The sequence below is a fragment of the Schistocerca nitens genome, chromosome 1, assembly GCF_023898315.1.
Source record: "Schistocerca nitens isolate TAMUIC-IGC-003100 chromosome 1, iqSchNite1.1, whole genome shotgun sequence".
Lineage (NCBI taxonomy): Eukaryota > Metazoa > Arthropoda > Insecta > Orthoptera > Acrididae > Schistocerca > Schistocerca nitens.
Window position 1 is genome coordinate 1,183,694,879 of NC_064614.1, and position 24,669 is coordinate 1,183,719,547.

Consider the following 24,669-nt stretch of genomic DNA (forward strand, 5'->3'; position numbering starts at 1 on the left):
CCTGCAGCTTACTTAAAACCTCTAACCACAAGTCTTGTCTTCAAATGTGGAGCATCATAACTACTAGAATATTTGATTTTGTATGCAAAACTGTTATCAATGACTGCTGAAGTACAGGTAGATCCACCAATGTCCAGGATTGGTGAACTTTCAAGGAGTTAATTTCAGCATTCACTGCATTTGTCCATTTTTCTGCCTCTTCACATGTAATTGCATCATCATATATTTTTGGTTCAACAGTATCTAAAACAAACAATGGAAAATCCAGTATGGAATGTAACAATATTATAAGAAGGAAAGTTGCTACTCACCATATACCAGAGATGCTGAGCCGCAGATAGGCACAACAAAGAGACTCTCACAATTATAGCTTTCGGCCATTAAGGCCTTCTTCAACAACAGACAACCATAAGCATGCGCGCGCACGTGCGCGCACATACGCACATACACACACACTGGCAGTGTGGTTTCATCTACCTGAGAGTGCAGTCCTGGCAGTGTGGTTTCAATTGCCTGAGACTGCAGTCCTGTGTGTGTTGCATTTGGGTGAGTGTGTATGTGTGCGTGCATATGTGTGTCTATTGTTGCCTTAATGACCAAAAGCTATAATTGTGAGTCTTTTTGTTGTGACTATCTGTGACTCAGCATCTCCGCTATATGGTGAGTAGCAACTTTCCATCTCATAATATTGTTACAATATCTAAAACAGATAACGTGATTCTCTATCTTTCTGGCAATTAGATTAGATTAATACTTGTTCCATAGATCATGAATACGACACTTCGTAATGATGTGGAATGTGTCAGGTTAATAAAAGATGTCTGCACAAGATATTACATTACACAAAATATTGCATGACACTAATGTTTAAGTTTTTTTTATGTGCCATAATTTGACTGATGCCCCCCATGAACCATGGACCTTGCCGTTGGTGGGGAGGCTTGCGTGCCTCAGCGATACAGATAGCCATGCCGTAGGTACAACCACAACGGAGGGGTATCTGTTGAGAGGCCAGACAAACGTGTGGCTCCTGAAGAGGGGCAGCAGCCTTTTCAGTAGTTGCAAGGGCAACAGTCTGGATGATTGACTGATCTGGCCTTGTAACAATAACCAAAACGGCCTTGCTGTGCTGGTACTGCGAACGGCTGAAAGCAAGAGGAAACTACGGCCGTAATTTTTCCCGAGGGCATGCAGCTTTACTGTTATGATTAAATGATGATGGCGTCCTCTTGGGTAAAATATTCCGGAGGTAAAATAGTCCCCCATTCGGATCTCCGGGCGGGGACTACTCAAGAGGATGTCGTTATCAGGAGAAAGAAAACTGGCGTTCTACGGATCGGAGCGTGGAATGTCAGTTCCCTTAATCGGGCAGGCAGGTTAGAAAATTTGAAAAGGGAAATGGATAGGTTAAAGTTAGATATAGTGGGAATTAGTGAAGTTCGGTGGCAGGAGGAACAAGACTTCTGGTCAGGTGACTACAGGGTTATAAACACAAAGTCAAATAGGGGTAATGCAGGAGTAGGTTTAATAATGAATAGGAAAATAGGAATGCGGGTAAGCTACTACAAACAGCTTAGTGAACACATTATTGTGGCCAAGATAGATACGAAGCCAACACCTACTACAGTAGTACAAGTTTATATGCCAACTAGCTCTGCAGATGACGAAGAAATTGAAGAAATGTATGATGAAATAAAAGAAATTATTCAGATAGTGAAGGGAGACGAAAATTTAATAGTCATGGGTGACTGGAATTTGAGTGTAGGAAAAGGGAGAGAAGGAAACGTAGTAGGTGAATATGGATTGGGGCTAAGAAATGAAAGAGGAAGCCACCTGGTAGAATTTTGCACAGAGCACAACTTAATCAAAGCTAACACTTGGTTTAAGAATCATGATAGAAGGTTGTATACATGGAAGAACCCTGGAGATACTAAAAGGTATCAGATAGATTATATAATGGTAAGACAGAGATTTAGGAACCAGGTTTTAAATTGTAAGACATTTCCAGGGGCAGATGTGAACTCTGACCACAATCTATTGGTTATGACCTGTAGATTAAAACTGAAGAAACTGCAAAACAATTTAAGGAGATGGGACCTGGATAAACTGAAAGAACCAGAGGTTGTACAGAGTTTCAGGGAGAGTATAAGGGAACAATTGACACGAATGGGGGAAAGAAATACAGTAGAAGAAGAATGGGTAGCTTTGAGGGATGAAGTAGTGAAGGCAGCAGACGATCAAGTAGGTAAAAAGACGAGGGCTAGTAGAAATCCTTGGGTAACAGAAGAAATATTGAATTTAATTGATGAAAGGAGAAAATATAAAAATGCAGTAAATGAAGCAGGCAAAAAGGAATACAAATGTCTCAAAAATGAGACGACAGGAAGTGCAAAATGGCTAAGCAGGGATGGCTAGAGGACAAATGTAAGGATGTACAGGCTTATCTCACTAGGGGTAAGATAGATACTGCCTACAGGAAAATTAAAGAGACCTTTGGAGACAAGAGAACCAGTTGTATGAACATCAAAAGCTCAGATGGAAACCCAGTTCTAAGCAAAGAAGGGAAAGCAGAAAGGTGGAAGGAGTATACAGAGGGTCTATACAAGGGCGATGCACTTGAGGACAATATTATGGAAATGGAAGAGGATATAGATGAAGATGAAATGGGAGATACGATACTGCGTGAAGAGTTTGACAGAGCACTGAAAGACCTGAGTCGAAACAAGGCCCCCGGAGTAGACAACATTCCATTGGAACTACTGACGGCGTTGGGAGAGCCAGTCCTGACAAAACTCTACCATCTGGTGAGCAAGATGTATGAAACAGGCGAAATACCCTCAGACTTCAAAAAGAATATAATAATTCCAATCCCAAAGAAAGCAGGTGTTGACAGATGTGAGAATTACCGAACAATCAGTTTAATAAGCCACGGCTGCAAAATACTAACACGAATTCTTTACAGACGAATGGAAAAACTAGTAGAAGCCGACCTCGGGGAAGATCAGTTTGGATTCCGTAGAAATACTGGAACATGTGAGGCAATACTGACCTTACGACTTATCTTAGAAGAAAGATTAAGGAAAGGCAAACCTACGTTTCTAGCATTTGTAGATTTAGAGAAAGCTTTTGACAATGTTGACTGGAATACTCTCTTTCAAATTCTAAAGGTGGCAGGGGTAAAATACAGGGAGCGAAAGGCTATTTACAATTTGTACAGAAACCAGATGGCAGTTATAAGAGTCGAGGGACATGAAAGGGAAGCAGTGGTTGGGAAGGGAGTAAGACAGGGTTGTAGCCACTCCCCGATGTTATTCAATCTGTATATTGAGCAAGCAGTAAAGGAAACATAAGAAAAATTCGGAATAGGTATTAAAATCCAGGGAGAAGAAATAAAAACCTTGAGGTTCGCCGAAGACATTGTAATTCTGTCACAGACAGCAAAGGACTTGGAAGAGCAGTTGAACGGAATGGATAGTGCCTTGAAAGGAGGATATAAGATGAACATCAACAAAAGCAAAACGAGGATAATGGAATGTAGTCAAATTAAGTCGGGTGATGCTGAGGGAATTAGATTAGGAAATGAGACACTTAAAGTAGTAAAGGAGTTTTGCTATTTGGGGAGCAAAATAACTGATGATGGTCAAAGTAGAGAGGATATAAAATGTAGACTGGCAATGGCAAGGAAAGCGTTTCAGAAGAAGAGAAATTTGTCAACATCGAGTATAGATTTAAGTGTCAGGAAGTCATTTCTGAAAGTACTTGTAGGGAGTGTAGCCATGTATGGAAGTGAAACATGGACAATAAATAGTTTGGACAAGAAGAGAATAGAAGCTTTTGAAATGTGGTGCTACAGAAGAATGCTGAAGATTAGATGGGTAGATCACATAACTAATGAGGAGGTATTGAATAGGATTGGGGAGAAGAGAAGTTTGTGGCACAACTTGACTAGAAGAGGGGATCGGTTGGTAGGACATGTTCTGAGGTATCAAGGAATCACCAATTTAGTATTGGAGGGCAGCGGGGATGGTAAAAATCGTAGAGGGAGACCAAGAGACTAAGCAGATTCAGAGGGATGTAGGCTGCAGTAGGTACTGGGAGATGAAGAAGCTTGTACAGGATAGAGTAGCATGGAGAGCTGCATCAAACCAGTCTCAGGACTGAAGACCACAACAACAACAATTTGACTGATATTTCCTATTAGGTGGAACATGTTCATCCAACGGCTCCCTGTTCAGTGACATCGGATTGTGCATCAATGTTTCCCTCTTCACAGACTTCTGTAGAATTTTGCATCACAGGAATATTCTGAAGGATGTCTTCTTGCATTTTCTCACACATACCTGCATCCACAAGCTCACCTGTTTGTTTTGATACGTTATCACCAGATGAATATGGCAGTTTACACATTTTATGAATAATGTAGTCCTCACACTGACACTTGAAAATTTATCATGGCACTTGACAACACTTGTTCAGCTTATATAGTATTCTGATGTGCTATCTTCTTGTGCCACATAAAGAGAGGATCACAAGCAGCAACATTTGCACTGTACTCACAGTTTGACATAATCTTAAATTTCATTTTAATAGTTTGTCATATCTCTCTCCTACTGATACAGTACATATCCCTTAAAATTTCCATATTTTATTGTCAGACTGATGTGTCATACTTTTATCATTATCATTGATATGAGAAGCTCTTTTAACAAACTTCTTATGTTTTGATGGAAAAGTCCAACTGTACTACAATTGTTACCCATTGTTTCACATTGCTTCACATTTACTGTATAACAGAATGCTTCATTCGTTGATGCTTGGACACTGTTAAGAGCATCACACACACACACACACACACACACACACACACACCTGTACAAAGACATAGGTTGCTAACTTCTAATCCACTGCTATTAAATTCAACAAATTCTTTGTAACAGTAGCTGAAAATGCAGGGAGATAAAAAGTACAACTGAAAGTTAATCCATTAGAGCTACTTAGACCAGCATTGTAAACTTCACCAGCAGGCGTCACTTTTGCCAAATTGACTTACAGAGATCACAAAAGCATTAGTTGACAGAAAAGTGATAAATCTTTTGGTTGTGATGGTATTTTCACCACAGTGACTCAAGATGATTTCTAAGAGGACAAATTGTAATACAGGGTGTACATAAAGTCCGGGAACACTTTCAATTATTTATTACACAAGAACCAAACATTGTACAGATATGTAATTTTGAAGAGAAACTCAGTTCTGTTTTTTTTTTTTTTTTTCATGTATACTGCCACCACGTAGTTTGGTAATATGCCAATAGTCAGCGCTAGTCGCAAATGTGGCGAGTTCAGGTGGGGAGCGAGCTTTCTGTGTGTTAAAGTTCGACAAAAACAAGTGTGCTGCAGCTGTTCAATGGATGTTTAGAACCAAGTACAGTAAGAACCCAACAACAAGGAAGGCCATTTACCACAGGCACAACAAATTCATTATGATGGGTTGCTTGTGCTGGGCAAAGAGAAGTGGATATCCCAGTGTGAGTGAACTGAGCATGTACGAGAGACATTCATAAGAAATTCAAAGAAATTGATGTGTCATGCATCCCGTGAACTCGAAATGGCTCCAATGACAGTGTGAAAAGTCCTGCAACAGAAGCTGTCTATGAAACCATTCAAATCGGAGCTAGTGCAGAACATGGAGCTGCCGCTTCAAGGGATTGACTGTGCTACAGAAGGGGCAGCTGTTACATGAAATGGCCTCCCTGATCACCAGATCTCACTCTGTGTGGCTTTCTTTTGTGGAGACATATTAAAGATCTGGTGTATGTACTGCCTCTACCATATGATGTAGCAGAGCTGTGAGAGAGAATACGGGAAGCGACTCAACTGCCACAGTCAACAATGCCATGCTGGGACGGGAATTCGATTACCGTATTGACATCTGCCAGGTCACTCATGGTTCGTATATCGAATGTTCGTAAAAAAAAACTTTCAGAGTTCCTCTTCAAAATGCAATATGTATGACATCTATACAATGCTTAGTTCTTGTGCAATAAATAATTGAAAGTGTTCCCTGACTTTATGTACACCCTGTATCAGCATTCTTCAAATTGATGCAACCAATGAAGTAATGAAATGGAAATTTCTCCATCATACTGCAAGAAAGCATCCTAATATGACAAGCCAATATTTTTTTTTTTTTTTTTAGGTGAAAGTCCAAGAAATTTCTCTTACCCCAAAAGTTTCTGGGTGCACCAAGACAATTCATTGAAAAGTAGAACTGTCTTGGAAGAATCAGAATGGTTAGGAAGCTAACTCAGATCCTAGGTAAAGAGGGAGAGGAAAAGGGGAGAATAATGTCAACCACAATTCTTCCAAGTATGTTTAACACTTGTCTCCTAGAAAAGGGAAATGAAGAAAGCAAATTTTGGTTTGTTAAGTGGTACACTAAATGAATCAAAATGTTGATAGTTGGCTGCAGTATTCCTACAACGTTCTATGCTTATTCTGACTGAGGCTACACTGTGTCTCCTTTTGCATTTCAGTATGTGCAAACATGTAGGATTTCATGATGATGGAAAAAGTATGACTGGACTGTTTTGCCTTATGTAGCACCTTTATGATCATACAGGAATTGAACAAAAATATGGAAACACCAAGAGAAATGCATGCTTGAACATAAATGCTGTTGCTAGCCAAGCTTGGAGGTATAACTGTTGTATATGAACGTGAATGGCACCTGTGCAATGTCCATAATACATTGCAAGTGTCAGTCCTGGTCAAAGCAGTATTCTGTGCAGTTGCAAGTGCATAATGTTGGAGCTAGGTGCATTCAAATCTGGACATATTGTTGGTAATTGTGTCGCAGGTGCTCCTGTAAAAAAAGACAGTCGAAGTGTTTGGTGTTTCAAGAGTCAGCATATCAAAGATTTACACCACATACAGGGAAACATCATCTGCTAAGTTACAATGTGGAAGAAAGTGTGTGTTGAGTGATCATGATAGATGGTCGCAGAAGAGGATCATGACGAAAAGTAAGAGGATGACAGCTGCAAGTCACTACAGAACAGAATGTTGCACCCGTGAACCCTGTCAGCATCAAAACAACATGAAGGGAGCTCTAGAGTCAGGGTGAGTTGGAATTCCAAAACCACTCAACAGTCATGCAAATGCCCATAACAGGAAAACATAGTACTGAAAGTATAAAACCAGAACTATGGAGTAATGTCATTCGGTCAAATGAATCTTGTTTCACACTGTTTCCAGTTTCTGGTCAAGTTTGCATTCCAAGTGATGCAGCCATATCATCGTATTTCACGGGCCCTATGGTTACCCTGCAAGGTCACATTACTGCAAAGGACTAGGTGACCACTTTGGCTGATAGGGTCCATCCCGTGGTACAATGTTTGTTCCTCATTGGTTATGCTGTATTCTAAGACGACAGTGTCCTTTGTTTACACAGCTCACGTCATTCAGGGCTGGTTTTGTGAGTATGTGAATGGATTGTTACATCTCCTCTTGCCACTACAGTCACCAGATCTCAATATTATTGAGCTTTTGGAGAGAAGGATACATGATTGCTATCCACTTCCACCACCGTTACCTGAACTATTTTACAGGAAGAAAGGTATAAGATTCCCTTGAAAATCATACAGGACCTGTACTTATCCATTCTGAGATGACTGGAAGCTGTGACTATGTAGACTTTCCCAGCATACTAACAGCTCAAATTCTTGTCGAGTCTTCAGTCAGATCAAAGTGTCATCTGCACACAATATTTTCACAGTCCACCTGGCTGCCATCATTGGCTGAGAAAAGCTAGACCACTCTCACCTATAACTGATTCAAACCATGAATAATGGCACCTTTATATGCAGTGATCATACGAAAGTGCATTTGCTAAGGTATTGCACAAGTGCTTAATCATTGCTGCTGTCCCTTGGCGTAAAAGAGTTGCAGCACCTCCAGTGATGAATACTGTTGAAAAATTATTGTTTCCGAACTGTTACTTATGGCTGGCCAATTCAGATGCCATTGTTTCTTCATTCCTGATAAAATAGGATTCCAAGTTTAACTTAGTGGATATCCATTATTACGGTTAATGATATTCTGTTAGTCTGATTTTGACAAATTCTTTTAAAACACAATCCCAGTAACACAAGGCATTAGCAACCACTTGTGTCTCATTGTATAGCATCCATCATTGTATAGCATGTCCATCTGTAAGACAGTGCTCAGCCACCACAGATTTGTCAGGTTGTAATAATTGCGTTTGGCAATGATGTTCAACATATCTGTCATTGATGGTACGAATACTTTGGCCAATGTATACTTTACCACACCCACATGTTATTTTGTAAATACCAGGCTTCCTGAAACCTAAATCATCCTTAATAGAGCCAAGAAGTGCTCTAATCTTAGCTGATGGACAGAATACACATCTGATTTCATGTTTCTTCAAAATCCTACCTATCTTGGCAAATGCATTCACAGCATGTGGAAGGAAAGCCACAGAGCTAAAAGGGTCTTCAGCTGGTTTAGGTATCAAAAGGACATCAAATCTGTCTGTCTGTATACTGTTATGATTAAACATGTCCATAAAGTGTTACAGCTCTTGTGGTAAATTCTCAGCATCCGAGATAGCATACGCTCTTTTGACGAAGGTTCGTAGGACTCCTGTATGTTGAAATAGAAGATGACAGATATTAATATGTAAATATGTATCAGTATGTGTGGGTTTCCTATAAACACTGTGTCCAAGAGTTGCATCATCTTTTTTTACAAACCAGTACATCCAAAAAGGATAACTGCCCCTCCTTTTAAATTTCTATCATGAATTTGATACTGGTGTGAAGGCAATTAAAATGGCCCAAAAACCAGTGCAAAGACTCTTTCCATGTGGCTAAGCAAGAAACATATCATCAATATACCTTAACATTACTCGAGTCCCTCTTGAAGATTCATTGATTTTAATTAATGAAAAACTAGGTATTGAAATGATGAAGCTCTGCCTTCATGTACTGGGTACACCTACTTTTTATTCAATAACAAATATTTTGAACTCACAAATGGAGGGGCTACGGGGAGTACTTCATCCCCCATAGTCACTAATCTTTTTATGGAGGACTTTGAGGATATGAAGGGCTTATTTCAATAGTGGTACAAGTTCATTACCTCCACTTTTCTGCCTATAATGCTTCTGAAATTAATGGTCCAAACAAACAGAAAGAAAGATTCATTTCTAGCAAGAAGCCATATGCTTGAGAATTTCTGGTATCTCAATCGCAGATTTTTCAGTGCTCATTTAACTTTAGGACTCTGTATCTCAAAATGAACAAAAATGGACTTGTACCACTATTGAAATAAGCCCTTCATATGATTGTGAAAACATCTTTTTTGAAGCCTACATGTTTTTTGAGGTGTGTTGACAATAAGAAACCCACACATACTGATATGTATTTATGTGCTACCAGCTATCATTCACCGTTTCAATTTGCAGGAGTCCTACGGACCTTGGTCAAAATAGCATATGCTACCTCGGATGCTGAGAATTTACCAAAAGAGCTGCAACATCTTAAGGACGTTTTTAATCATAACGGATATACAGACAGATGGATTCGATGTGTTTTTGAGTTTGGACCACTATCTAAACTAGCTAAAGACCCTTTTAGTTCTGCGGCTTTCCTTCCACATGCTGTGAATGCATGTGCCGAGATAGGTAGGGTTTTGAAGAAACATGAAATCAGATGTGTATCCCATCTGTCAACTAAAATTACAGAACTTCTTGGCTCTATTAAGGATGATTTTGGTTTGAGGAAACTTCGCATTTACAAAATATAATGTGGGTGTGGTAAAATATACACTGGCTAAACTATATGTACCATCAATGACAGATGTGCCGAACATCTTTGCCATATTCAATTATTATAACCTGACAAATCTGTGGTGGCTGAGCACTGTCTTGCAGAGGGACATAGGATCCTATACAATGCTATACAAGAGATAGCAAATGCCTCGTGCTACTGGGATTGTGTTTTAAAAGAATCTGTCAAAATCAGACTAACAAATAATATCATTAACCATGATAATTGATGCCTGCTAAGTAAAACTTGGAATCCTATTTTATTAGATATGGAAAACAATGGCATCTGAATTAGCTGGCTATAAGTAAAATTTTTTAAACAATATATTGTTTGTTGACAGTATTCACCACTGGAGGTGCTCCCACTCCAGTGCAAGGGGGCAGCAGCAATGATTAAGCACTTGTGCATTACCTTAGCACATGCACTTTTGTATCTTCGCTGCATTTAAAGGTTCCATTGTCCATGGCTCGAATCAGTTACCAGTGAGAGTGGCTTAGCTTTCCTCACCTGATGACAGCAGTCAGATGGATTGCTTAAATATTGTGTGTGGGTGACAGTTTGATCTGGCTGAAGACCTGACAAGAAGCTGACATGAGTGGGAGCTGTTTTGAATGCCATAGTTTTGCTAGAACGTATTAGGTTGTGGTAATGTGCTGTGTTTGTGGTGTTTCCATATTTTTGTCCACTCCTTCTGTTTAGCACACAAACATTCTCATTTTTATATGTGGAATGAAATAAGAAAAATCACTTAGAAAGTAAAAATTACTTCCTATTGTTGTTTGCTGAATACTGCAGTCAGCAACAGACTATTCGCTAGGCACAGTTTCTCTGGAAGAGGTATTTCTTTCCCTGACTCTTGCTTGTGTACAAGTACAGCAAGTTGTGAGTTAACGTAGTGTTTTACATATAAACTGGGCCACAGCGCAACTTTGCAATTTGAACAGATATTGAATGAAGCTGGAAGGTAAAGGAAAAAAAGGGCAGGAAAGAAGGAGTACACCAGGATTAACAGGTATAAAATGCCTGATCTTAGCATCAGTAGTCTTTTACCCATGTACACTGCCGTAAATGAGTTTACACATTGAGATAGTACATACATCTGTCAAAACAGAGGAATGATAGAGTTAGTCAGGCAATCATAAATGGTTTGAATTAAGTTAAAGAGAGGTATGCCACCAGGCAGGTGGGATGCACTTTCATACGTAGCTAAAGGAAAACGTATGCAAAGTTAGTTCTGATTCCACTTTGTGGAGAGACAATAAAAATGCCAAGCAAGCCAAAGCTGATCAATGAGAAGAGGGACTAGTTAACACATGTAAGCCACAGGTTATGAGCATTCTCCAAACCACATGGGATTAACACTGCAAAGGGTACATGATAGCTTACTAAGCTTCTGGCACAGTCTGTGTGTATGTTAATTTTAGTATTGAAATATTACTCTGTCTCTTAACTATGGCTTGTATATATGAATAATGAGGAATTTCTTGTAACTATTACGTATGTTTACAGGTACCTGTATATGACAATAATTATACCTGAATATAAAACTACAGATACATGTAAATTATTTTAAGCATTTATTTATTAATCCTTTGACCAAGTGGCACAACAGTACAGGACACGTCAGATGCATTACAGAAACAATACATACATACATAAATACATACAAAGTATAATAGTATTACGCAAGGAGGAGGAGGAGGAGGAGATTAGTGTTTAAATTCCTGTCGACAACGAGGTCATTAGAGACGGAGCGCAAGCTCGGGTGAGGGAAGGATGGGGAAGGAAATCCGCCGTGCCCTTTCAAAGGAACCATCCGAGCATTTGCCTGAAGCGATTTAGGGAAATCACGGAAAACCTAAATCAAGATGGCCGGAGACGGGATTGAACCGTCGTCTTCCCGAATGCGAGTCCAGTGTGCTAACCACTGTGCCACCTCGCTGCAAGAGTAGGGCAGGAGTTGGTCATGGCCTTATTATAGGACACATCCCAGCATTCACCTAACTAAGTCTGGATGATCAGACAGGATGTGAAACCCATTCTTTCTGAATGTGAGTCCAGGGCATTCACACTGGCTTAGCCACCTTGTTGGTATATGATTTGGAGAGAAAACCTCATGCACCAAATGCACTCACTGTGTATGCCTGGGGGCCTCATTCAACATGTTGAAGAGGTTATTCTGGCAGCCACTGCAACCAACTGCAGACTGTGGCAAACATTGGTACAAATGAGTCCTGTCTCTTGGCTCTGAGTTCATACTAAAATCATTTCAGCAACTGGCAGAGGAGGTTCAAATGACCAGCCTTGGCCTTTCGATGAACCTCACCATTTGCAGCAATGTCCCCACAACTGATCGTGGCCCCATGGTTCAGAGTTGAGTGGAAGGATTGAACCAGAGTCTTTGAGGGTTCTGTGACAAGCAAGGCTGCAACTCCCTAGACTTGCACCATAGGGTTGAGAACTGCAGCGTCCCCCTAAATGAACACAGATTTTTTATTTTTTTAGGTGGCTCTCCATCTACTCTGGATAACAACAGCTGTAGGAGACCAGTAAGTGTTGTGTAAGATCCAATGGAATGCCCCATAGGTGAGACTATTAAAATCCAGCATAAGATGATCCCTGATAGTTGCAGTGAGCATAAGTTGATCCCTGATAGTTGCAGTGGGCTGGGCATGGCAGCTTTGCATGCCTACCTCAACCAATAATGTAACACAAGTTTGTAAATATCTCTTTGACAATGCCTCAGTGTTGTCACAGCTCTGTAGACAGCTAATATTTTCACCTGGAGCTGTTAGCAGTTTACAGTTAAAAGCTGACAACAGTGCTGTGAGTTGTCAGGGATCTTCTTATGCCATCTGAGCTACTGTAGTTGATCACTGAAGCAATCACAGCAGAATGCCAGAGTTCAAAAGACTCATGAAAAACAGTGAAACTCACATAATACTAGATACAGAAAGCTACCTAAAACCTGAAGCTGATAGCAGAGAGATTATTGGGAGAAATTTAAGTGTATATTGAAAGGGCAGGCTAATGGAAAATGCAGATGGTGTATGTGTCACAGAAGACAAGAAACTAAAATCTGCAGAGATAAATATTGAAGCTGCATGCGAGATTGATTGGGCAAGACTCAGTATCAGCGGTGGGCATAAACTTGTACTTGGATTCTTCTGTTGACCACCAGACTCACCTTCTGATGCAACCAAAAAGCTCAATTTGCTTGTATGTAAGTTCCCGATCATACTGTAATCATTGGTGGACACTTTTAATCATTCAAAAATCAGTTGGGACAATTACAGTTTTGTTAGTGGAGGGCTTAACAAGACAACCTTGTCTGAAAACTCTTTAGAACAGACAGTTCAGAATTCTACTCATCATAACGTATTAGATCTGATGGTAACAAACAGATCTGAGCTCTGTAAGGAAGACGACACTGTAACTGAAATCAGTGACTATGAGGCAGTTGTGGCAACAATGATTACCAAAGTACAAAGGTTAACTAAAAGAAGCAGAAAAATATATATGTCCAGTAAACTAGATAAAGAAGCAACAGTGTCATGCCTCCGTGAGGAACCTGAATCTTTTACCACAGGACAAGGGCCTGCAGGAGAACTATGGATCATGTTTAAAAGAATAGTTGATCATGCACTGGATAGACAAGTACCCAGTGGAAGAGTTCATGGTGGGAGGGATCCTCCATGGTATACTGCCACCGTAAAGAAATTTCTAAAGAAACAAAGACTACTGCATAATGGGTGTAAAACAAAGTACAGGGCTACATAAAGAGATATGCTGAATGACATGCAGTTAACAACTGAGAGAGCAATGCATGAAGCCTTCAGTGGTTAACCAGCAGGATATTATCAAATTATCTTTCACAAACCATCCCCCCCTCCCTCCTTAAAAAAAATAAGGACACTGGTAAAGGCTAGGCTATTAATGGCACCAAAATTAGCACCCAATCACTCGTGAATGAGATAGGAACTGAAACTGAGGATAGAAAAGCAAAAACAGGAATGCTTAACTCCATTTTCAAATATTCCTTTACAAAGGAAAACCCACGAGAACTGCCCCAATTTAATCTGCGTACAACTGAAAAGATCAGTGAAATAAGTGTTAATATCAGTGGTGTTATCAAACAGTTGAAATTGTATCAGATTCTATATTGAATTTGCAGGAGAGTTAGATCCCCTCTAACTATAAAGTATCATAGATCCCACGAACAAAAACTCATTTGCAGTAATTGGAAGAAAGCACAGGTCACACCTGTTTACAATAAGGATAGTACAAGTGATCTGCAAAACAACCATCCAGTATCCTTGATATCGATTTGTTGTACACTCTTAGAACATCTTCTGAGCTCAAACATATTGTGATATCTCGAACAGAATGGCCTCATCTTTACTGAGTAGCAAGAATTGTGAAAACATTGATGATGTGAAACCCAACTCACACTTTTCTCACATGATATACTGAAGGCTTTGGGTCAAGGCAGCCAAATAGATGCAGTATTTATTGATTTCTGAAAAACATTTTGACTCTGTACCATATCTATGCTTATTATCAAGTGAAATTTGTGACTCAAATGAGGATATTTTGGTAGGAAGGATGCAGAAAGTTATCTTGGATGGAGAGTCATCACCAGATGTAGAAATTACTTTGGATGTGCCCCAGGGAAGTGTGTTGGGACCCTTGCTGTTTATGTTGTACATTTATGGCCTTGCAGACAATATTAATAGTAACCTCAGACTTTTTGCATATGATGCAGCTATCTATAATGAAATACTGTCTGAAAGAAGCTGCATAAATATTCAGTCAGATATTGACAATTTCATAATGGTGCAATGATTGACAATTTGCTTTACATGTTCAGAAATGTAAAACTGTGCACTTTACTAATTGAAAAAAAAAAAAAGACATAGTGTGCTATTACTACAGTATCAGTGAGTCACAGTTCCAATAATGTAACTAATGTCAGTACTTGGATATAACAATTTACATGGATATGAAATGAAATGAGAACATAAGTTCAGTTATGGGTAAAGTAGGCTGTACACTTTGGTTTATTGGTAGAATACTGGAGAAAGGCAATAGCCTACAAAGGAGATTGGTTACAAATCACTCATACAACCCATCCTAGAATACTGCTCAAGTTTGAGGGACCCACACCAAATAGGACAAAGAGGAGATATTGAATGTTTACAGAGAAGAGCAACATGGGTGGTTAGAGATTTGTCTGATCCACAATTGAGTGTCATGGGGACATTGAAAGAACTGAACTGGCACATTCTTGAAGACAGACAGCAGCCTATTCTGGGAAAGTCTATGAACAGAGTTTCAAGAACCAGCTTGAAATGATGACTCGGGAATTAACTACAACCCCTTACATATTGCTCCTACAGGGATCACGAGGACAAGTTTGGATTAATTAGAGCACAAACAGAGGCACTGCATGATCATTATTCCTGCACTCTAAATATAAATAGAATACAAAAATAAAATAAACCTAATAACTTGTACAATTGGACGTAGCCTCTGCCATGCATTTCACAGTGGTTTGTAGAGTATAGATGCAGATAGATGTATCAAGTCTACAAGAATCTTACATCATGCATAAACAGGAAAAATAATTATACAATTAGAACATGAAACTTTTGTTAAATTACACTTCTGAAAAACATACGTGCAATAACACATTCTATTACACTTCTGAAAAATATAAGCTTATTAACACTGGCCAACATTATATTCATCGCAACTTTTATTACAACTAATTCCCTACTCCGAGATGTATTACAATGCATCTCAAAACAAAGAAAATTGGAGAGCAACAAGAGAAACATTGTTGTGCAAAGAGACACGCAGCATAGATAGTGCATGGGATAACAGATTAAACCGTGCACAACAGTTAACGGGGGCCTTTTATTTCTGCAAGCAAATGTATTCACTTACACCATAGAAACACTTTTCAACAAAAAATGTTTTTAACTCTGCTCTAACCCATTTCCTTCTCTTATCTCTTTACGATGTTGGCAGTGCATACATATTTGTACATATGTGTAGTAGTCACCTGATTTAAAGAATATTTATACAACGTTATGACACACTTATAAATGCAGAGGTAAATGAATGTAGAAAATTACTACAGCACAATATTTGTCAAGTTTTTACTTTCAACTATAAAACGTAGGTTAAATATTTTAAGATCTTAGATTAACCTGACATGTCCTATATCGATAGTATAAGAACACAGTAGAAGCGGCGACCAGTGTGGTAGAACTACATTATGTGGACAAAATGCGATCACATACAAATCAGTCACTCAGTGTATCTATTCCGTCATTTGACTGTTGTTTCTTGACATTCCGTTTCGGAGGCATCACGCAACGTTCATTGCAGCTTTTGTTTCATCGCGAATTATTTCCAATAAGCATTCCTTTTCATGTATGAACAGTATTCATACGCTTTGATGTTTTTCGATATTTTCTTCTTTGAAAGCTTTAATTTCGTTTTAAATTGGGGTTTCATTTGAGACGGTCAGCTCTCTGTTAAGGACGTCGAAATGTTCGCTTATACATTTTCGTTTGTCGATAGCGGCTTGACTGCCTTAATTCTGGGATGTCACTCAATCCATTCACATCGCAACATTATTAATCTTCTTTGAGGGTATTTTGAAAACACTGCTCTCTACATGCTAGCCGCAATCAACTGAAAACGGCTTACTTTACAGGCACTTAGAACGCAATTGTTTTTTCCTGCTGCCCTCGTGGAAGGTATGAGACAGCACAACTTCCATGCCCCCATTCATCGGAGTGATACGCCAAAAATCACCTTCTCTCGATTTTCTCAACTTTTTGCAGATGTCAAGGTAGCAGTAATCTGCTTTGGTTTGAGTGAGTTACTAAATGTTAAGTCATTGCACAGGAGCACGAGAATTTACTGTTCGTACACATAAAGATGTAAAACTTCGTTGGGGAGCGATCGGTATGTTTACAGAAGTAGTGGAGTTTAACAGAGCGCATACAAATGAAAATGTTTATTAACAGAATATTCTATGTCCTGTGAGCTGCACCTTTTTTATTTTTGTTGTTGGGATGGATGTGTTAGTACAATTATCTATCGAATTCAGACTGCCGACGGGCACCGACAACGACTGCTTCCTGCTCGGCGAGACTCATCGATGTGAAGTCGGCACGTGGAGGGGGACATTCCCTCGGTGGGGGGAAGGAGCGGGTGACCTCGGGAAGGGGTAGTGGTTTGGGAGGGGCGGCTGCTCGACTGAGTCTGCTGGAGTTGCCTAGCAATCCATCATCTGCACACATCGCGGACGTAACACAGAGCTTCCACGCCACACATCATGAAAACGATCAAGCTCAACAACGGCAGCGAGATGCCCATAGTGGGGCTCGGCACATGGCAGGTAATTTATGTATATTTACTAGAGGAATCACACTCTACGTGCTATTTTTCTTAGCAGTCTTGGCGCCTGTTAGTGCACAGCCGTTCCAGCAAGTGGCCGGTCTCTCACCTCTTTGTACTTCCTGTCTCCTATAGAGGTGGCGCTGTGGCTGGCACACTGGACTCGCATTTGGGAGGAGCAGGGTTCAAATCCCCATCCGGTCTTCCCGATTTTCCCCAAATCGATTTAGGGAATGGCGAGACGCTTTCTTTGAAAAGTTCGCGTCCGATTTCCCGCCTCATCTATGCACTTCTATCGCAGCTTGTGCTGTGTTCTTAATAATGAGCCCGTCGTCGAAGGGACCTCAAATAGTAATTTTCCTTCCTTGTCTCTCCTCTACCATTCATCACCTAAACGTTCTGCATTTTAGTGTTTGCTTTAAGACTGATTATTTCTAATGCCGTAACCTTTTTGCATGTACTTATTCTATTTTTAATTCAATCATGTTATCTTCGTTCTAATGCGTTCAGTCAGGTTTCTATGTCTCTTGGGGCTAGCAGTTTTATGCAACACTTTTCCTGGTTCATCTTCTCCAGGAATCGACTCCCTCTCTTCTTTTCTAGCGGTGGGTCTTATTGTATTCCGTATTGGGGTTTGGCGTAAGGTAAATCTTTCAAGAAATTTTTGGCGTTAGGGGAATAAACGCTCAATTTTAGGACCTATATTCATGAAATCGAAATTAAAATACACCGCAAAAACCCTACGTTGTACAGTAGGAAAACAGCGACTCACAAGTTACAAAAAGGTATCATGTAACTGCATTTGTATTTCCTGAGCTTTATCTCCCGCCAACTTGAAAAATGTTATTTTGAAAAAATAAGCGTTTATAGTTTCAACTTGTGTTTTTCAATACTGAAACTGAACAAACCTTTAATCGTCAATGGCAGCACCGTACAGTTGGTCCTTTTTTTTTCCCCGATTTCGAAACATGCTCATTCTGACGAATTATGTCTTCCCCTTAAACGAAGCGTTTTCTGCACGTCTGGGTTTACGTTCCGAACCTTTTCTATCCGTATAAAAAGGTTTGTCGTTTTCAAGCACTCACGTTTTACTTCGTATAAAAAAACAAGCGGAAAGACAAGTTAAGCACACACACACACACACACACACACACACACACACACACACACACACACACACACACACACACACATGCTCTCAGACTGTATACCACAAACGAATTGTTACGAAGAGAGATCTTCGTGAGAATAGTATTTTGGTTGATAGTAATGCCTTCCGATACTAACAGGTCCCCTATTCCATCGGTAAGTTTTATAGTATTACATCGGTTGCATTCGAGCGCTTGGAGGCCCCAGAGCCCCATGGGGTAAATTGCGATTTTAATATTTGTGGCATACTTGAAATGAATGAATCTTAGAAGCAGACTCTCTAAGGAACATTTGAAGACAGTAAAAAATCAGACTTAAAAGAATTCTACTCTGGCCTACCCCTTATAATCGTGCAGAAGAACTTTCTTTCTGTCCTTTTTCCTCGACTGAAAGGATTTAAATACTAGTCTTTGATTCGATAACATTAGACAAGGTAATCTGACCATAGGATAATAATGTCCAAGCTTTATCTGTAAGAAGACATATCTGAATCTGTATATACCACAAAGCACTTCAAATGTCGTTGCCGTCGTCCACCCTCTTCGCACTAGCGCATTAGCTTTTGCGGCTAATAATTTCCCGCAGATTCTTACATTTCTCAGAACTTCAAATTATTTTACGGAGTGAACTTGAACTCTTCCGACGAAATTTCAGAGGTTGTTCAGAGATACTTTGAAATAAGGACCTGTAGTCACCAGTGGCTCACTATAGAATAATTGAATTCGTTTCATTATTACCCCTTAATTTATATTCGAGTCTGTAATACACTGAAGATATCTACATTACAGTGCAGTGTCGATACTATTAGGTGACCACAGTGTTATTGCAACTACAAGGTCGTTTCAGTCGGCTCGTGTGCACTTTAAGACTAGCCGAATGTGTTCTGGTGTTAAAACAACCACAAAATTTGCTCTGGAAGCTATTCGGACTTATAAGAACTGGATATGGTTTTTGTTCACTGTTATGGCATTCCGTGTTTCCGGTGACGTACACCAGTGCAATATTATGGTGGTTGGGCAGTATGTACTCCGCGTCTCGTTTGGAAACAAACATGTTTCATTCACTCACGGTAGTTTCTACCATTAGACAAGACTAGGCGGCCGCCTGGGGCAGAAATATCTTAGGGGCGGCAAAGGGCGGAAAAAAATTAATTTCAAATGAAACAGCGAAAGAAATTGAGCAAATGAGGAGAAACAAAATGAAAAAGAGGAAAAATTAAAACATTGAATTGTTTTCAAAAGCGTGTGGAACAGGGCACTTAATACATCGTTACTTACTTTGATGAAAGTAAGCAGATTGCGTCTTCCTAACTAAAAAGTAGAAACTAAAGCAGCTGCTACTGAGACTTTGACTTAGGGTTTAACGGCCACCTGAGCAACTCAATGGGCTATAAGCAGTCGTTTGACCCTATTTAGGGCCACTGATTCCAGGGAAGGGAAAGAGCCTTAGACAAACACCACATCCATACCTCACTGAGATTCGAACCCGGACCTATCTCAGACCAATGATCAGATGCCATTCGCTTAGACTAATGCGTCACCAAAGCGGCTAATACAAGTTGTAGAACTCTCAATAGAAAATGCGAACATGACATGAAATTTATTTAAGCGCAAGAAACTGGACTCTGAAAAAGATGAGATTTTTCTGTACTCTAAAAATATTTCAGTTAAAACAGAAACGAAATAACACCGTCATTATTGAGATGAGGCAGTTTGATGTTTCAGGATGGCTCCCAGCAGTACAGCATAAATTGTAAATTTAAGGAAAAATTCATTTGCACCAGAAAATAGTTCCAAACCTTTATTAGCCCATTTTCTTGCAATTAAATGGAAATGTCGTGTGGCTAGGGCCTCCCGTCGGGTAGACCGTTCGCCTGGTGCAGGTCTTTCGATTTGACGCCACTTCGGCGACCTGCGTGTCGATGGGGATGAAATGATGATGATTAGGACAACACAACACCCAGTCCCTGAGCGGAGAAAATTTCCGACCCAGCCGGGAATCTAACCCGGGCCCTTAGGATTGACAGTCTCACGCTGACCACTCAGCTACCGGGGCGGACTGCAATTAAATAAAATAAGTAATTGATGCCAAATTTGCTTGCACTGATATACTTAGCTGAGTTCTAGTTTAAAATGTTCAACACTTTCTTCTTGTTTCAATTGTTGGAAATTTAAAAAAAAATGTACGACAAAAAATAGGAAATTGAGGATATTTGTTGTCCTCAATCAGTTTTAAAGGAACTGAGGACAAAGTACGAAAATTTAGAACTGGCCCCAGAAAATCACAGGATGCTTGCATTGTTGTGCCGTTGGATATTTGAGATAGTGGATGGGGAGGGGATATCGGGTGAGACCGATGGTAGCTAAAAAAGGGGAGCCGTCATTTTTCAATCCTCGCGTAGGCCGGTAAAACACCTAGCAACGGCCCCGGTGACAAAGCCAATGCCCACTTTACCCTTCTCTCTCAAGATTGCATTCATTACTGCTAGGTTCAGCCTTGGGTCTGCTTTTTTTTTATTTCAGCAGTGTTAGTTTCAAGTTAAGAGTGATACACAGCAGTATCAATATGCATCTCGTATTGAGTGACAATTATTGAACTATGTGCAAAAAACGTAAATTAGTTATAAACTACGGCGTGCACACACTGTATTTAACATGTAAACGTCACTACAGATGTTCAAATTTAGGTTAGGACATGTTCGATATGCCTGCCGTCGTTAGCGATGATGTGTGAAGCATCCCCAACTCTCTTGTGATTCCCTTTTTAGGTACTCCACGTCGACGTCTGCTCGTAGATACGTATCGTCGGTAGGTTTTCCGGCTATACTTCCGTACGTGACAGCGACGACTCTCCGATGAGGTGCGGGCCTTGTGTTTTGCTATTACTGCGAGTCTTGTAAATATGGCTTTTATTTAGTAATTAGCCCGGCTAAAACTCTCCCCTTTTACGATTAAGACAGCCTGCGCCACCTTTCGGAGGGAGTGGGGATGTCAAAGAGTCACAAAAGTTCATATTAAGCAGTCCATAAAACACGTAAACGTTCACTTCAGTTAGCGTGTTAGTTAATGCCTACGCTTTCCGCTAGATGGTGCTGACTTACTACTGAATAGCTTTGGTTCCGTAAATCCTTCACTGATTAGTACTAGGTAAATGGAATAAGTACAACACTCTTGTATTTCACTTTCACTCTATATTCAAGGATTAAGATGGTGATGGATGATGGTCTATTTAAAAGGTCCCTAGCCTGGAGGAATCTAAATAGTCCGCAAATGCCGAAATGCACGCGCTCTACGTCCAGATTCGCAACTAACGGCACACGACACTTTCAAAAGTCCACACGTTAATATTTGAATACCGGTACCTCTGAATTCACTCGTATCAGCAGATAATTTGAGTGTCTGTCGTCTATATGTCCGGAAAGTTTCAATCTAGCACTAAAGTCCTAAAATCCCCTTAATACTCCGTTGCTACCAACAGTCAGAGATCGTACACTACATCACTTTTAATCTCTGCAATATTCTAACAGTTTATCGTGAATCTTAACACGATGAAGTCCAATCTAATTATTATCTCGCTGACTGACACGGGTTCCCGCCCTTTAACGAAACAATCAAGGAAAAAGGGCGGCAATAATGACGATCAAGCCTTTTTATAGGTTTTTCACCACAAGAGTTTAACGTCACTGCCTTCTCCATGACGGAGCTTCCGTGGCTTTGCTGTACTTAGACGTTAAACTACTTGCTGATATACTATAATTTTGATCTGCAATTACCGAAATCTGATTCTACACTATTTTCCCCTCTAAAAATTCTATTTTTAATTTTAAATTATTCTTTCTATAGCTTTTATCACTGTAAACTGAACCGAGGTGTTACATGTGGCGCAGACGAATAGCGAAATTCGGCATGATCAGCTGAAATGTCGGAACATCGATTATGTCGATGACCTCCTGAATGGCTGTTTTCAGCTCAGCAATGCTTTTGGAGTTATTGCTGTACACCTTGTCCTTAATATTGCCGCACAAAAAGGAGACGCATGTGTTCAAATCCGGAGAATATTGCGGCCAATCGAGGCCCATGCCAGTTGTCTCTGGGTACCCTGGAGCCAGAATGCGGTCCCCAAAGTGCTCCTCAAGGATATCAAACATTCCCCTGCTTCAATGGGGTCGAGCTCCGTCTTTCATGAACCATTTCTTGTCGAAATCAGGGTTACATTGGATAATGGGAATAAAACCATCCTTCAAAACCTTCACGTACCGTTCGGTAGCAACAGTGTCACCAAGGAATATCGCACCGATTATTCCGTGAGTGGATAGTGCACAGCACACAGTCACCCATTGAGGGTGAGGAGACTTCCCGATCGCAAAATGCGTATTCTCAGTCCCCCAAATGAGCCAGTTTTGTTTTTATTGACGAACCCATCCAAATGCAAATGGGCTTCGTCGCTAAAACAAACCATATGCACATCAATAATTCCCATCGTGCCCCGTGGTCAACCGTGCAGTTTGAACGTCCTAACGCAAACCGTTCAGAAGGTACAACGATTTTATTTCATATAGTTCAAAAACTGCCACTGAAAGCAATGGAAGGGCAGCACAATGAGTTGCTGATCTGCTCCCAGAGGGATGGCGACCGCACCACAGTGACAGACTGTCATATCCGAGTGTTGTATTGTTATCTGTTTTCCGTTGCACGTTTTGGTATTTGTATATTACAAGCTTATTCGTCGTTGTGAAGGCATTTTCACAGAAGCAAAGGTGACAGGGATAACAAACCGAACAACTTTGCAGCGAATCACCGGAAAAGACTGGTCCCTCGTACCAAAATACTGTCAAGATATCCCAAAAGAGCTTCCGACATTTTGTCGGTGGAGATCGTGTTCACATACCCGTACTGATTGTTTGTGATAAGTTAGAACTGTCTCGAAAGCGGGTCTTTGCCTTTCATCATCTGTGTTACAAGAGCGTGGACGTAAGGATTGACTCTGATCAACGAAAAACTTGTTTGATAAATTCGCTGTTTTCTGAATACATGAACTTCCAGTTGGGCCCTGTTGCAGTCTATGAGGCGTTCTTAGATGGTATCATGAGGAAAAGGCTAAGAAGCCTGCCGCTGTGGACGAGCGGTTCTAGGCGCTTCAGTCTGGAACCGCGCTGCTGCAACGGTCGCAGGTTCGAATCCTGCCTCGGGCATGGATGTGTGTGATGTCCTAAGGGTTTAAGTAGTTCTAAGTCTAGGGGACTGATGACCCCCCGTTGTTAAGTCCCATAGTGCTCAGAGCCATTTGAACCATTTGAAAAGGCGAAGACCCCCGTTCGAAATCCATTTTAACCCGTTAACACAGGTTATATCAAGAAACATTCTACCACAGTAAGTTTTCATGCTTGAGGAGACCAAAGTTTGTCTTTACTGAGCATTTCTTGGAGTAAATCCTTAGACTTTTCTTCGAAGCTGCTTGATGTATTTCGACCAGTTTCATTTTCAATCAAACAGCTCGTCTGGGAAAAGCCCGATAGCATCAGGGAAGACTGTCCAGTCAAATCTGTTGCCATAAAATATGGTCCTGATAGGGACAAAACACTCGTACTACTTACGGCACCCGATTTTTGACTAACGTCTGGTAACTGACCATGATGCTACTAGTTTTTAAATTGATGGTGCATGAATTGACCATCAACGTAAGTTGTGATGTAACCGCATATAAATATTGGCATGATTACTACAATATAGTGCCCGCCCCTGGTAGCTGAGGGGTCAGCGCGACAGAATGTCAAACCAAAGGGCCCGGGTTCGATTCCGGGCTGGGTCGGAGATTTTCTCCGCTCAGGGACTGGGTGTTGTGTTGTCCTAATCATAATCATTCCATCCCCACCGACGCACAAGTCGCCGAAGTGGCACCAAATCGAAAGACTTGCACACGGCGAACGGTCTACCCGACGGGAGGCCCTAACCACACTGCAAAATAGTGCCTATTTTGAATCGGCGAGGAATACCTTGTATTATCTTTTTTTGTTTTCCTCCAATTGTTCTTTCTCGTAATTTTTAACACATTCCTGATATTTTGTCTTCGTTTTATCCATTTTGGGTAGAGAACAGCGCAGCTGTTTTCATGGATAATTCTTTAGGAAGTACTGCAACCAGTCAGAAGTTTTTTTGAAATAATTTTGTTGTACCATAACTAGTTTCGGGCCTGAGTCCGTCGTCAGATGATAACTTCTTTGCAAGTTTTACGTTTGTGTATTGAAGAAAAGCTC

General features: G+C 40.4%; 1 protein-coding gene across 1 annotated transcript in view; it reads left to right on the plus strand.

Annotated features, from left to right (window-relative positions):
- The first annotated feature begins 17,115 nt into the window (after window positions 1-17,115).
- The window catches only part of LOC126239227 (1,5-anhydro-D-fructose reductase-like), a 144,953-nt gene continuing 137,399 nt past the window's right edge, over window positions 17,116-24,669 (plus strand). Inside the window, exon 1 of the mRNA XM_049947845.1 lies at window positions 17,116-17,268. Within this exon, the coding sequence (XP_049803802.1) occupies window positions 17,206-17,268 (63 nt within the window). The 5' untranslated portion in view covers window positions 17,116-17,205. The remainder of the gene's footprint in view (window positions 17,269-24,669) is intronic.